Source organism: Aotus nancymaae, unplaced genomic scaffold (genome assembly GCF_030222135.1).
Source record: "Aotus nancymaae isolate 86718 unplaced genomic scaffold, 86718_ANA_hifiasm-v0.15.2.pri h1tg000041l, whole genome shotgun sequence".
In the NCBI taxonomy this organism is placed as follows: domain Eukaryota; kingdom Metazoa; phylum Chordata; class Mammalia; order Primates; family Aotidae; genus Aotus; species Aotus nancymaae.
Window position 1 is genome coordinate 41,082,543 of NW_026988455.1, and position 13,416 is coordinate 41,095,958.

At 41.3% G+C, this 13,416-nt stretch overlaps 2 protein-coding genes across 8 annotated transcripts in view; one reads left to right on the top strand and one right to left on the bottom strand.

Moving 5' to 3' along the window:
* Window positions 1-5,258, bottom strand: part of CUNH9orf85 (chromosome unknown C9orf85 homolog) — a 150,633-nt gene extending 145,375 nt beyond the window's left edge. For 5 of the 6 annotated variants that reach the window (XR_010337048.1, XM_064361650.1, XM_012453944.2 and 2 more), the window contains exon 1: window positions 4,890-5,258. Coding sequence is in view for 5 of the 6 variants with exons in the window: in XM_064361650.1 (XP_064217720.1) it covers window positions 4,890-4,991 (102 nt within the window). In the remaining variant the exon portion in view is untranslated. The remainder of the gene's footprint in view (window positions 1-4,889) is intronic. The other variant, XM_064361649.1, reaches the window with a different exon arrangement.
* A 267-nt stretch (window positions 5,259-5,525) lies between these two features.
* ABHD17B (abhydrolase domain containing 17B, depalmitoylase) overlaps window positions 5,526-13,416 on the top strand; it is a 47,105-nt gene continuing 39,214 nt past the window's right edge. Inside the window, exon 1 of one of the 2 annotated variants that reach the window (XM_012453929.2) lies at window positions 5,526-6,080. The gene's annotated coding sequence lies outside the window, so the exon portion shown is untranslated. The remainder of the gene's footprint in view (window positions 6,081-13,416) is intronic. The other variant, XM_012453936.2, reaches the window with a different exon arrangement.

The window sequence follows — 13,416 nt, forward strand, 5'->3', positions numbered from 1 at the left end:
ATGAAGTTATTAATAGATAATATATATCAAGTATACATAGTATCTAATACACTTAAGTACACAAATATTAGCTATAACAAGCTGAGTATCCCTAATCCAAAACGTCTGAAATCTGAAACTTTTTCAGCACCTATATATCATGTTCAAAGGAAATATTTGTTGGAACATTTTGGATTAGAGATGCTAAACTGATATAATGCAACTATTCCATAATCTGAAAAAATCTGAAATCCAAAACACTCTGGCCCTAAGCATTCCAGATAATACTCAACTTGTATTAATAAAACTATATTTCCAAAATTAGAGTATACCCATAGACTTCTATTTTCCATCTCCATATCAAGATGAAGACTATAGTTTTCTAAAATTAGTGAGTTCCACAATAAATTAGTTCAATAGGTATTATGTAAATCAAAGAGTTCCACAGCCAAGCGAATTTTGGTTAAATAATTTTTTTAACTGCGAAACATCACTCTATGCCAATATATACCATGACCCACCTCTAAGAGTGAGATCTAGTATACAGTATTTTCAAAGTGATTTCATCATGAAATTTCCTCCTGCCCTGTGAAGAAGATACATGACCTTAGGGCTCTAAGAAATACACTTTGGAAATGCTATTAAAAACAATACTGACTATATATATATATATATATATATATATGTATTTATATAAAACAAGTATTAATAGCATCCTCAAAAGGATAGACACGTGCTCTTCCATTTAGTTTAATGTTACCCATCCTTCTGATTTCAGGGGAGCCTTCCTTAACCCTCCAAATGTAATCAAGACTTCCTGCTACTGGCCAGGCACAGTGACTCACACCTGTAATCACAGCACTTTGGGAGGCCAAGGTGGGCAGATCACCTGAGGTCAGGAGTTTGAGACCAGCCTGACCAACATGGTGAAACCCTGTCTCTACTAAAAATATAAAAATTAGCCGGAGGTGGTGGCATGCTCCTGTAATCCCAGCTATTCAAGAGGCTGAGGCAGGAGAATCACTTGAACCCAGGAGATGGAGGTTGCAGTGAGCCGAGATCGCGCCACTCCACTCCAGCCTGAATGACAGAGTGAGATTCCATCTTAAAAAAAAAAAAGACTTCTTGCAATTATAGATATTCTCAGGGCTCCGTAGACTGTTCTTTCATAGCTGTTACTGCTGTTAGTACATACCTGCAAGATTCCTTGATTAATGCCCGTCACTTCTCTCACCAAATCACAAGCTTCAATTAAGACTGTGACTGTAGGCCCGCGCAGTGGCTCACGCCTGTAATACCAGTGCTTTGGGAGGCTGATGCGGGCAGATCATGAGGTCAGGAGTTCAAAACTAGCCTGGCCAACATGGTGAAACCCCGTCTCTACTAAAAATACAAGAAATTAGCTGGGTGTAGCAACAGGCACCTGTAACCCTAGCTACTTGGGAGGCTGAGGCAGGAGAACTGCTTGAACTCGGGAAGCAGGGATTGCAGTGAGTTGAGATCACACCACTGCACTCTAGCCTGGGTGACAGAGCAAAACTCCATCCTGTGACTGTGTATTTTGCTCGACCCTATACTTCCAATGTCTAGCACAATGTTTGATGTAAAATAACACATGTAGCATAAAGACATGAATACCAGAATTTCACTGCAGGCGTTTTGGCATAGTTCAAAATGGAAAACTCAAATGTTTATTAATAGGAAAGTAGTTAAATAAGCTAATCCACATTTGTGCTGCATAATATTACACAGTCATTTAAAAAATGAGCTTAATCTTTATGTTCTGACACATCTACTTTACTGAATGAGAAGGGAAAAAATGCATTTTATTACATAAAAAGGTATTTTATTACATATATACAGATGTCCAGAAAGGTACACATCAAAGTGTTAACAGTTACTACATCCAATTAGGACTAAAACTGGGAACAGAGACTTTTACTTTTATATACTATCTTATATGCCTCTCTATTGTTTCAGTATTCTTCAACAAGTATGCATTTCTTTTCTAATTAATTTTCTTAGGCTATGATCAACTGCAGGTCCACATAAATTATTACAGGCTTTATTCTTCGTTCATATTTTTATTCTTATTTCTTAAAAATATTTTTGTAGGGGTTGGGCGCAGTGGCTCACGCCTGTAATCCAAGCACTTTGGAGGCCAAGGCGAGTGGATCACCTGAGGTTGGGAGTTCAAGATCAGCTTGACCAACATGGTGAAACCCCGTCTTTAAAAAAAAAAAATTAAAAAAAAAATATTTCTGTAGCCGGGCATGGTGGCTCATGCCTGTAATCCCAGCAATTTGGGAGGCCGAGGCAGGTGGATCACTTGAGGTCAGGAGTTGGAGACCAGTCTGGCCAACATGGTGAAACCCCATCTCTACTAAAAATACAAAAATTAGCCGTGCATGGTGGTGTGCTCCTGTAGTCCCAGGTACTTGGGAGGCTGTGATAGGAGAATCTCTTGAACCCGGGAGGCAGAGGTTGCAGTAAGCCAAGATCGCGCCACTGCACTTCCAGCCTTGGCAATAGAGCGAAGACTCTGTCTCAAAAACAAACAAAAATTTTGTAATGATCCCTGTAGCAATACTGAGAGGAAAGTAAGACAAGAGATAGTACTAATGCAGTTATCATAGATTAAAGCTATAGGCAAACTGCCTGACATTACCAAGCAAAACAAACGACAGAACTGGGGCTAAGGAATGGCTTTTTTCTCTTAGTCCAATGCTCTTTTCATTGCACATCACTGCCTCTCCAGTAAGGGAAAGAAGGCTGCCCTGATCCGCTCAACATGTTAGTACTAGAAGACTAGAAAAGACTTAAACCTATTCCCACTGCCGACCCTCTCAACCCCCTTAAGTCATTTGAGGGTACTGCTGACCAATGGCCATAGGGACCTCTTTTAAATAACCCCAGTGAAGAGAAGGTTATCCTGGCACAAGCGCCTTTGCTGTTAGACAATTCCCTCATATTAAGCTGAAACCTATTTTTGTTACCTTAACTACCTGGTCCAAGTTTGGCCATTTGGAATGTATATTCCAAATGTAGTATATTATTAAATATACTCTCCTTTTCTAGAATATATTCAAGTATATGAAGAAAGCTATCATCTGTGCCCTTTGGAGAATGAGTGCTTTACCTATATAAACTTCCAATAAAACAACTGTAATTATCCAGCTCCTACCTGAGGTGAAGCCCTAACAAATGCTTGGCAGAGGAGGAAAAGGAAAACTATCATGTAGGACCCCTACTGAATCATAAAGCATTTAATACAAGTAGTCAATTGTTACTACAGTCCTTTAAGGCAGAGGTGTCCAATCTTTTGGCTTCCCTGGGCCACACTGGAAGAAAAATTGTCTTGGACCACACATAAAATACACTAACACTAATGACAACTGATAAACCAGAGTCAACTCTTTTGAACAGAGTATACCTACGAACACACATGGAAGGTGCTTGTTAAATATTTATAGAATAAGCAAAGACAGAAATTGGAAAGGAAAAGAAAGGAGACCACAGGTTACCAAAAACAGATTACTTTGCTTTCTTAATCAATGTTGGGAAATTAATCACTTATTGAACACTTATTATGACCCAGGCCTTTTATGCATCTCATATAGTTTAGCCTCACAACAATCCTGACAACTTTGTCATTTGAGATCAAAGTAAGGCTCAGAAAAATTAAATATTACATAACTCTCTTAAGCCACACACTTATTAAATTTGAGCTCCATAACTTATGTGAATATTAGGTTTATCTGAGTGATGCTGGCCCCTAATACGCCCTTGTTGTCAATGATTTCCTCTCCATACAGCTATGGGAACAGGGAAAGAGATTCACAACAAACAGCAAATTCGTAGTTTTTTTTTTTTGAGACGGAGTCTCGTTCTGTTGCCCAGTAGTGCAATGAAGCGATCTCGGCTCACTGCAACCTCTGCCTCCCGGGTTCAAGCGATTCTCCTGCCTCAGCCTCCTGAGTAGCTGGGATTACAGGCGCCAGCCACCATGCCCAGCTAATTTTTCTATTTTTAATAGGTTCGGGGTTTCGCCAGGTTGTTCTCGAACTTCTGACCTCGGGTGATCTGCCCACCTCGGCCTCCTAAAGTGCTGGGATTTCAGGTGCCCGCCACCACACCCGGCTAATTTTCGTATTTTTAGTAGAGACAAAGAGTTTCGCCATGTTGGCCAGGTTGGTCTTGAACTCAGGTGATCCAACCGCCTCAGAGTCCCAAAGTGCTGAGATTACAGCACTTTGAGCCACAGCGCCCGGCCTGCCAATTAGTAGTTATTTATACACAACCCAAGTTCTCTGGCTATCTAGACAGTCTGAATTTTTTCCAGTTTACATAAGTCCTGCTAAACAGCAAAACAAGTATTTTTTACATTAACCAAATATTTTTATCTTCAAAACAATTGTTACAAAACAGAAATTTCCCACTATACTGGTGAGTACAGCCTAAGACCGCTTAATCATTCACATTTCCCCTACAAACCTGTGGGCTTGGGGTTTTCGCAAAAAATAAAAAATAAAGTAAAGTGGCTTCATAAACTTGTAAAATTTGAAAGAGACATTCATGGCACAATCCTCCTTTCCCTCTGCTAATGTGATCCAGATGGGAACGATGAACGACATAACTGTCCCATTTACACCTCAGGTTTGATTTGGGTCCTGTTCACTCTGTACAATTAGTTAAGTGTGCTGACCATCAAATATTTACCAGGAGACAACATGTCCAGGTCAAAGTAAAGGCATGAGAATAACATTTTAGAAAGAGTTGCACCGCAGCCAAGACTAACTCTAGGTTGCGGTCCACACTCGCCCTAGCCGACTCCTCTCATAGCCTCTCTCCCCTCTCCAGTGAACCATTCCTTCCCGGAGTCAGAGACGGTGCAACAGGGAGGTTCCTACCTTGGTCTGCACACTCTTATCGAACTTGTCATTTTTGAAGCTAAACGTATTCTGGTGCTTTTGGGGCCTGGAACGAACCACGTTGCCCTTCTGTGAGCTCATCGCCGAAACCAAAACCACTCCTCGCCGGGAGCGAGAAAAAGGATGAAGGGAAAAGCCAACGAATTACTTCCAGGAATGGACGCTTCTGTCAATGACCCGGAAGAAACTTATGCTGCCTTTACGCCCCTGCTCGCAGTCAGCCCACGTGACTCTTCTGGGAGGTCAAAGAGCATCGCGAGGCCCTCCCGGCTGTTAGGCCAGGCCACTCCACAAGGCGCAGCCTTGACCCCTCCCGCTCTGCGCGGCCTGTTTCTCAAACCCGGGGAACAAGTCCCGCTTTCTTCGAAATGAGAATTCCCCCATTGGCCCGAATGTGGTAGTCCATCAAGGCAAAGGGGCGGGGAATATTTGCTCTTATTGGCTCTTCTTTTCCGCAATCCCCGCCTCCTGCCGAGTGAGCTCAGCCTCTCCTGGAGCCCAGAGCGCCTCCGACTGTGCTGGGCGGCCTGTGATTGGTGGAAGTGGGGCGAGGCTAGGCTCCGCCCCTTCCCCCGCCCGCTCGCTGGCTGGAGCCGGGGTCAGCTTTAGCACCTTCTTCCAGTCAGTGGCCAACTCCTGGCTCAGCGAGGATTCTGCTAGTGCCCTCGGTTCCCCTCTACGCTCCCTCACGCTACCGGAACGAGCCCCGCGCCTGGCAGGCTGAAGAGGAGCAAAGAAAGCAGGTTTAAAGAGAAAAAAGACCTGGCCGGGTCTGGGTGGTGTCTGCGGTGCCAGAAAGGGAGGCGGCGGCGGCGGCTGCGACCACGGCGGCGCGGGACGTGAGGCCCGAGAGCAGCCGACGGCAGCCGCGGCAGCTCCAGCGCCCCGCACCGTGGCTGTTAGTCAGCAGAACGCGAGCTCGTGTGGAGGAGCAGGGCCGGCGGGAGGCGAGACACGGGAGCGCGAGCCGGTCCCCTCGGGCGCCACCGTCTTTCTTCGTCCCGGCGCCGGGGGCTGCAGCCTTGGTCCCCGCTCCTCTACCGGGCCCGTCTGCAGGCGGCGAGAGTCCGACAACGTCCGGAGCGCGGGTCTCGCCTTGTGGACAGCGCGTCGACTGCGGTTCTCTCCCAACTTCTGCCCGGCGCCTCGGCCCGGGCCGCTCAGGTGCAGGTGCGTGCAGCCTCGGGGCTTGGGGACGCCGCAGCGGGGCTCGGGAAAGGGGCGCTAGGCCGGGAGCCGCAGCGCGGGAGGGACTAGCCCAGGCCGGCGGGGGGAGGGGAGCGGGAAGCGTCTTTGTTGTTGGCGACCGGGATCCCTCTCGGCGCGGGGGAAAGGCGGGGAAGCCACTCCAGATCAGGTCTGTGTTTTTGAGAGGATTCTCTGGTGGTTCCGTGAAGGGGAGCGGTACGGACAGTCCCTGCGGTCCGTGGAGCGGCCGGAGTCGGGGGGCAGGGCAGGGAGGACCGAGCGACGCTCTAAGAAGATCTTTGGTCCTCGCAGAGGAGAAGGGTTCCATTTCATTTCTTTTGGGTCAGGTTCCCATTCCCCTCCCTGACGCACTGAGAGATTCGCGGGTGCCTAAAAGCTTTTCTCCCGAATGTCCTTATCTCTGTCAGGCGCGATTTTAGATTGAATCCGCAGCGGGCTTGGTGATTTGTGTATTCCGGTGGGGCTGTCGTAGGGTTTTTTTTCTTTAGATGGTTGGACCTTAATGTTACCTGTTTTCGAACTCTAAGTTAAGCTCGTCAGGAATCGTTTTTTAGTGGAAAATTTAAAGGTTTGGGATTTTTTTTTTAACTCCCGAAACAAAGTTATGCCAAATTAGATTGCACTGTGTTGGGGAGCTTTGGTAAAGGAAAGAACGTGCTTAACCTGGGCTTTTTGTTTAAAAAAAAAGTTCAGATCTTTGATTCTTGCTGAGATTTCTGCCAATGCCAGAAGAGATTTTTTTGTAAATGGTGCTTTAGTGTGAGGTAGATTTGGTAAGCAAAAGGATAAGTAACGGAATACAGAGGGTGACCTTTAAATTTCGCTGTTTATGAAAGGTGTTCCTGTTTAATGCTTTTTGTGATATGTGATGCTTGATCCATAGATGATTCATCGGAATTTTTTTATGCCTCCAATAAATCTTTGGAGTTCTTGTGCCAACATATGAGACTGTATTGCCTAATGAGTCGGAGCAGAAAATCAGATGCATATAATAACGTTAATCTGTTTAGATTGACAGGGAAATTTACATTTAAATGAACATTTTTCCATAAGGAGCTTCTCTACGTATGTTTATAGCATGAATTTCAGTTAGGTGACATCTAATGATAGCCAGTATTTTGAAAATTATCATGATTGCTAGTATTTTAATTTGAAACTGCCCAACTTGTTGGTAAGTTTTTATTTGGAGACTAGGGGTCGAGTCATTACTTAAGGAACACAGAGGTAAAAATCTCTGTTGTGCAGTAATTGTCATATCATTTGAAATCCAGGAGGAAATGAATGGCACCTTCACCTATATTTTGACCTCTCTTTTCTCCTACTCTAGTATTAATAAGGTTAATTGGCAAGGACAGGATTAGATTTTTAGCAGGCTAGGCAGTTTTAATTTTGTCTCTTGGTGTGCAGTACTCTAGTTGATGAGTAGCTTGTTTCCTTGAGTATCTTTGCCCATTTTGAAATGTTTATGAAATGACTGCTGACAAAGAAATTTGTTTCCTGGGACAAACAAAATCACCATAAAACATCATGGCAAAATAAAGTTTTTTAGTAGATTGATGAACACAGAAGAATTAAGCAATTAGTGGCTGTTCCAAGTTTGACCCTGAATTAGTCTACAACTTTACACACGCTAGCTATCCACGTGCTGTGTCAGTTTCTCCATCTGTAATATATAGGGCTAATAAAATGTGCCACCTGCTCACTTTATAAAAAGAGCAGTGAGAACCATATAAGCAACAGTTAATCTGTTTATGTGACATTGATTTCTTTAAGTTAAATGAAAATACTTTATAATGCAGTGCTCTTATTTTGTTTTGATACTATGAATTTCAATCCTTTGATGAATAGTTAGCATAAAGAAACAGTTTTAATAGGGAGAATGACTGTCCCTACACCATCATTTAAGGCTCACTCCTGTATCCCAACTTTGGGAGGCCGAGATGGGCGGATCACCTGAGGTCAGGAGTTTGATACCAGCCTGGCCAACATGGAGAAACCCTGTCTCTACTAAAAATACAAAATTAACCGGGCGTGGTGACGGATTCCTGTAATTCCAGCTACTCGGGAGGCTGAGGCAGGAGAAACACTTGAACTCGGGAGGCAGAGTTTGAAGTGAACCAAGATTACGCCGTTGCATTCCAGCCTGGGTAACAGGAGTGAAACTCGGTCTCAAAAAAAATAAAAAAAAGAAAAAGAAAAAATTAAAATTTCTTCCATATTAAAATTGGAGTTAAGATATTTAGATAAAGTGATTACAAGAAAATAGAGTATATTTTATTGGTTGGTTTACTTACTGGTAGATTTTACTGCTAATTTATCCAAAGTTTTGCTCTTAATTGTGAAAATTACTCCTACCCTTCCTACCCTGTTTAAAATTTCTCACATATATTGCCCCATTTGCCTGTCGAATCCAGCCTGTGAGTTGGAGAGAGAAAGTGAGTTTGTGGCTTTGTGTTTTTGAGATGAAGTTTTTGCTCTAATTTTTGCATTTTTAGTAGAGATGGGGTTTCACCACGTTGGCCAGGCTGGTCTCGAACTCTTGACCTCCGATGATTCGCCTACCTCAGACTCCTGAAGTGCTCAGATTACAGGCAGGAGTCACTGCACGCAGCGTTTGTGGCATTTTTACAGATGAAATAAATAAAAGCCAGATAAGTTAATTATTTGAATTGCCTAAAGCTAAGCAATTAGTAACAAGTAGAATTGAGGCTTGAACCTGGGTTTTCTGAAGTCTAGTCTTGTATCCTTTGCTTTGGAGCAGTGTTTTCCAAGCACCTGTCCATGCCTAAGAGTTTTGTCCAAGTCAAATGAGAACTAATGTAGCAATATAAATGTTGCTGCCATACAATGTAATGAATATCTCTGTGTAAGGCTGGTTGCGTCCGGAGACCTCGGACACACCCCCTCTCCCTCGCAGGGAGCTCGGACACACCTCCTTCCCTTGCCGGGAGCTCGCACCCCGCCCCGCCCCCTGGGAGCCTGATACCATTTTGTCCTATCCAGGCCCCACTCCGTGCCTGCCATTTTGTCTTCCTGCTTACCATTTTGTCCTATCTGGGCCCCACTCCTTGCCTGCCATTTTGTTCCATCCGGGCCCCACTCCCCGCCATTTTGCCTCACTCACCTTGGGCACAACCAGTCAAACGCCTCCACTCCCTATAAAACCCCACGGTCTGAGCGGAGTCCGTGCGACTTCTCCGGCCCTTCCTGTTGGACCGCGGAACCTCACCCAGGAGCCTGAATAAAACCCTTCACATCAGATCTTCTTGTGCTGGCCTCAGTTTCTTCTCTTTAAACTCGTTGAGAACAGACCTTACACTATGTACCCATCACCCAGTTGAACAAATAAAACTACCAATTAGAATGAAGTGTTCTTGGTATCTTGTACCTCTCTTAAATCCTATTCCCTTTTCCCCCCACGTCTAACCAGTGACCCAGAGTTGACATGCATCCGTTCTATATCCATGTGTTTGTACTTAACTACATACCTTTATCTCATGAACATTATATATATATAGCTTTGTTTTTTTGTGTTTTTTTTTTTTTTTTTTTTTGTCTTAAGACTATTTAAATACAAATATCTTTCTTTAGCTTGCTTTCTTCACACAAGTTGGCCAAGATTTATCTATGTTTATTTAGGTTGCTCTAGTTTATTTACTTTTACTGTTAGGTGGTATGTGCTCTGTTATGTAACTATGTCAGGTTTCAGTTGATGGTCATTTCGGTTGTTTCCACTTGTTTGCTATTAAACAGTGCTATAAGGAGTATTTTTGTATATGTTAGGTACCTGTTGTGTAGACCTTCTAGGGCAGTGGTTCTTGACCTACCTACATCCCGTGTTCATAGAAAATATTTTACAGTTCCTTCAATACTATCCTGAAATGAACTTCATAATAATAAATCCATATTCATATTTTAAAGAAAGCAATGCCCTTAATAAAATATAAAACTAATTTGTAATAAAGTGATATGTTTCACGTTGTAAATGTTTGAGCTCAAGAGTGTGTTCAGGGTTAGCTACCAAGTGTAATGGTGGACCAGCAACATTAGAATCACTTGGGAGCTTGTTGGAAATGTAGAGCCTCAGGCTTTATCCTACTGATGCAGATGCAGGGTTTTTTGTTTTTGTTTTTGTTTGTTTTGTTTTGTTTTGTTTACAATGTAAGAGGTAGGATCTCTGGAGCCATACAGCACTGTAACCTGAAACTCCTGGGTTCAAGAGATCCTCCCACCTTAGCCTCCTGAGTATCTGGGACTACAGGTATGCACTATCATGCCTGGCTAATTTTTAGTTTTTTTTTTTATGGAGACAGGATCTTGCTATATTGCCCAGGCTGATCTTGAACTCCTGGCCGCAAGTGATCCTCCCTCTTCAGTATCCCAAATCACTAGGACATTGGGATTACAGACATGAGCCATTGTACACAACCAGATGCTGTATTTTATCAAAATTCCAACTGATGTATGTAGGCATTAAAATATAAGAAGCGCTGCTAAAAGAAGTAGTGGTAATTAGACACTTTGTACCAATGGGTGGTGACTCTGTCAAAGAACAGCTACAGATTAAAACAGGTATATTGAGTTAGCTATTCAAGTACCAATGCTGAGACTGTTTGTGGGAAATGATTTTCTGAAGTAAAAAACTATTCTCCGTAAAGTTGAAACAAATAAAAGTTGCAATCTTACCTGTTTACACAATGGTTGCATTCATAGCAAGTCTTCATCTGTGTTAAAACTATACAAATAAACTTGGTATTAAATCCTGTTTAGAAGTATCTGACATTAGTGGTTTTTTTTCCCTCTTTCTGTTCCCCTCTATGAATGTCTAGCAGAATATTCAAGTCATAGGGCACGAAGCATCATTATTTATTTATTTAGACCTATTCTCACTCTGTTGCCCAGGCTGTATAGTATTGTGGCATGATCCTGCTCACTGAGGCCTCCACATCCTGCTAATTTTTGTATTTTTTTTTTGTAGACGGGATTTCACCATGTTGGCCAGGCTGGTCTTGAACTCCTGAGCTCAAGTGATCTGCCCACCTTGTCCCCCTCAAAGTGCTGGGATTACAGGTGTGAGCCACTGTGCCCCATCTGAGCAGCACTTTATGCAAGAAGAGTGGAACATTTTCAACTTTATTAGAAAACTATCAGTTTTCTCTACAAAGTCCATAATGTATGAGAGAAGGTCTGTTTGTCTGCATTCCAGATATTTTAGAAGGTAGATAATAGTAATATTTTATTATTTTTTTGCCATTAGGAGGAGTATGAAGTGGTACCTCATTGTAGTTTTTATTTGCATATTTTTAAAATGTATTCTTTATAATAATATTTGGTAGGCATTAAAAATATCTTCTTCCAGTCTTTAGCATGCATTTTCACTTTAAATTTTATCTTTTAATGACTAGAAGTTTTTAAATTTTAATATCAAATGTATCATTCTTTTTAAAGAAAGTCTTCTCTATACTGGGGTTATAAAAAGTCTTTCAGAGCATCTTTTAAGAGTTTTACTTTTCACATTTAGTTCTTAAATTCATGTGGAACTGTTTTTATATAATGAGGTGCTCATGGATCTAAATTTATTTAATAAAAATAACTACCCTTTATTATGAAATTGGATAATTTTTATATTAAGATGTTCTGATGAAATTACAGTGATAGTAATTGTTTTTAGTTCTTAATATCCCTTTGTGTCAAAATTAAAATTTGACAACTTTTTCATTCCTAGTTTTCTCTTTTTTTCTTTACCTGTTTTTTGAAATCCCTAAGGTTTAGGAATTACTACTTTAGCATTCTTGATTCTTATGTTTCATCTGTGTCTCACATTTAGCTACTACAGCATCATCAAATGTGAGTAGGCGCTCTTAAATACTGATCATTGATCATCACCTGCATCTTCCACATTTCGTAGTTTGCTTGACATGTCTTTTCACCACTTTTTATTATGGCTAGCATTTTTTAAATGATACTGATGACCCTAATATTTTTTTTGACAGAATAGAATTTCAGGCTAAATTTAAATGTTACTTGAATATAAATTTGTCTCAGATACAGGGTCAAACTTCTTTGTTTTTCCAGTAATTAAAAGTGAGAATGATTAAACAAGTTCTTACATATGGCTAAAGATGAAAAATGGGAAAGAAAAATTGGGCCAGTGTCCACTGAGTACCAGTCACTATTCTGGGGATGGGAGGGTGAGGATGACATCTGTGAGCAAAACAAGCAAAGATTTCTAACTTCCTGGAGCTTACCACCTACCAGAGGCCCATTGATAATATGCACAACAAATAAAATAATATGTTAGAAAGTGATAAAACTGCTTTGGAATAAAAAAGAACCATAGGGGTAAGGTGGACCAAAGACATTAATTGAACCTATCAAATAGGGTGTTCAGGGTAGGCTTCATTGAGAAAAGGAGAATGAGCAGAGATGTGCAATCAGTGAGAGTATTAGCAATGCAGAATATAGCAAAATACCTTAAGAATGGACAGAATATGGTCTCCAAGTTAAACCTGTGTTCCTGGCCCTCCCACCTTTAAGTTGTGTGAATTTGACAAGCTAATTAACTTAACCTGAATTCTTGATTTCCTCATGATAACCTGAGAAAAGTATTATTAAGATGAAAAGATATAACAAGTAAAAGTTCCTGCTTCCCACCCCCACCTTGTTCTCATAGCACTCTGTACTTTATTTTCATAGTATTTATTACAGTTTATAATTATCTGTGTCATTATTTGATAAATATTTATCTCATTCTAAAACATTGATGGAAAGAACCAGTCGGTACAGTAGATCTATTTTAACATACAGTCATTCGTAGACAAACTCTAAACCTTTTTTCCTGTGAAAATCATCTCCTGCAGTTTTATTGAGAAAGTGTTTTGTACTTTTGTCTTTATGCTAGAGCTTCAGATTGTATTATAGGTATTGGCCCATTAATCACCACGTGTCATCTTTGTGATGAAGGCAATGGATATTCATCTTGCAGTTGAAGGAATTGATGTTGCTAAATTGCATAGAGACATAGAAAATCAGAGAGAATTTGGATCAAATCTGATTATATTTGGTTTTATTTTCCCTGTGCTTCCTTTTTTCTTTCTTCAGTAGTACTAAAATGGACTCTTTAAAGTATAAAAGCAAAAATAATGTAGATTATTGGAAAATCGCTAGCAAACAAGCAGTTAATATTTTAGTTATGACTTTATTTTCAGTTTTTCCCCATGAGAAACTTCTTAGTGTCTGAGGTATTAGATTTCTATGCATGTAGCAAACACATGTACCCCATAAATAGGTAAAATAT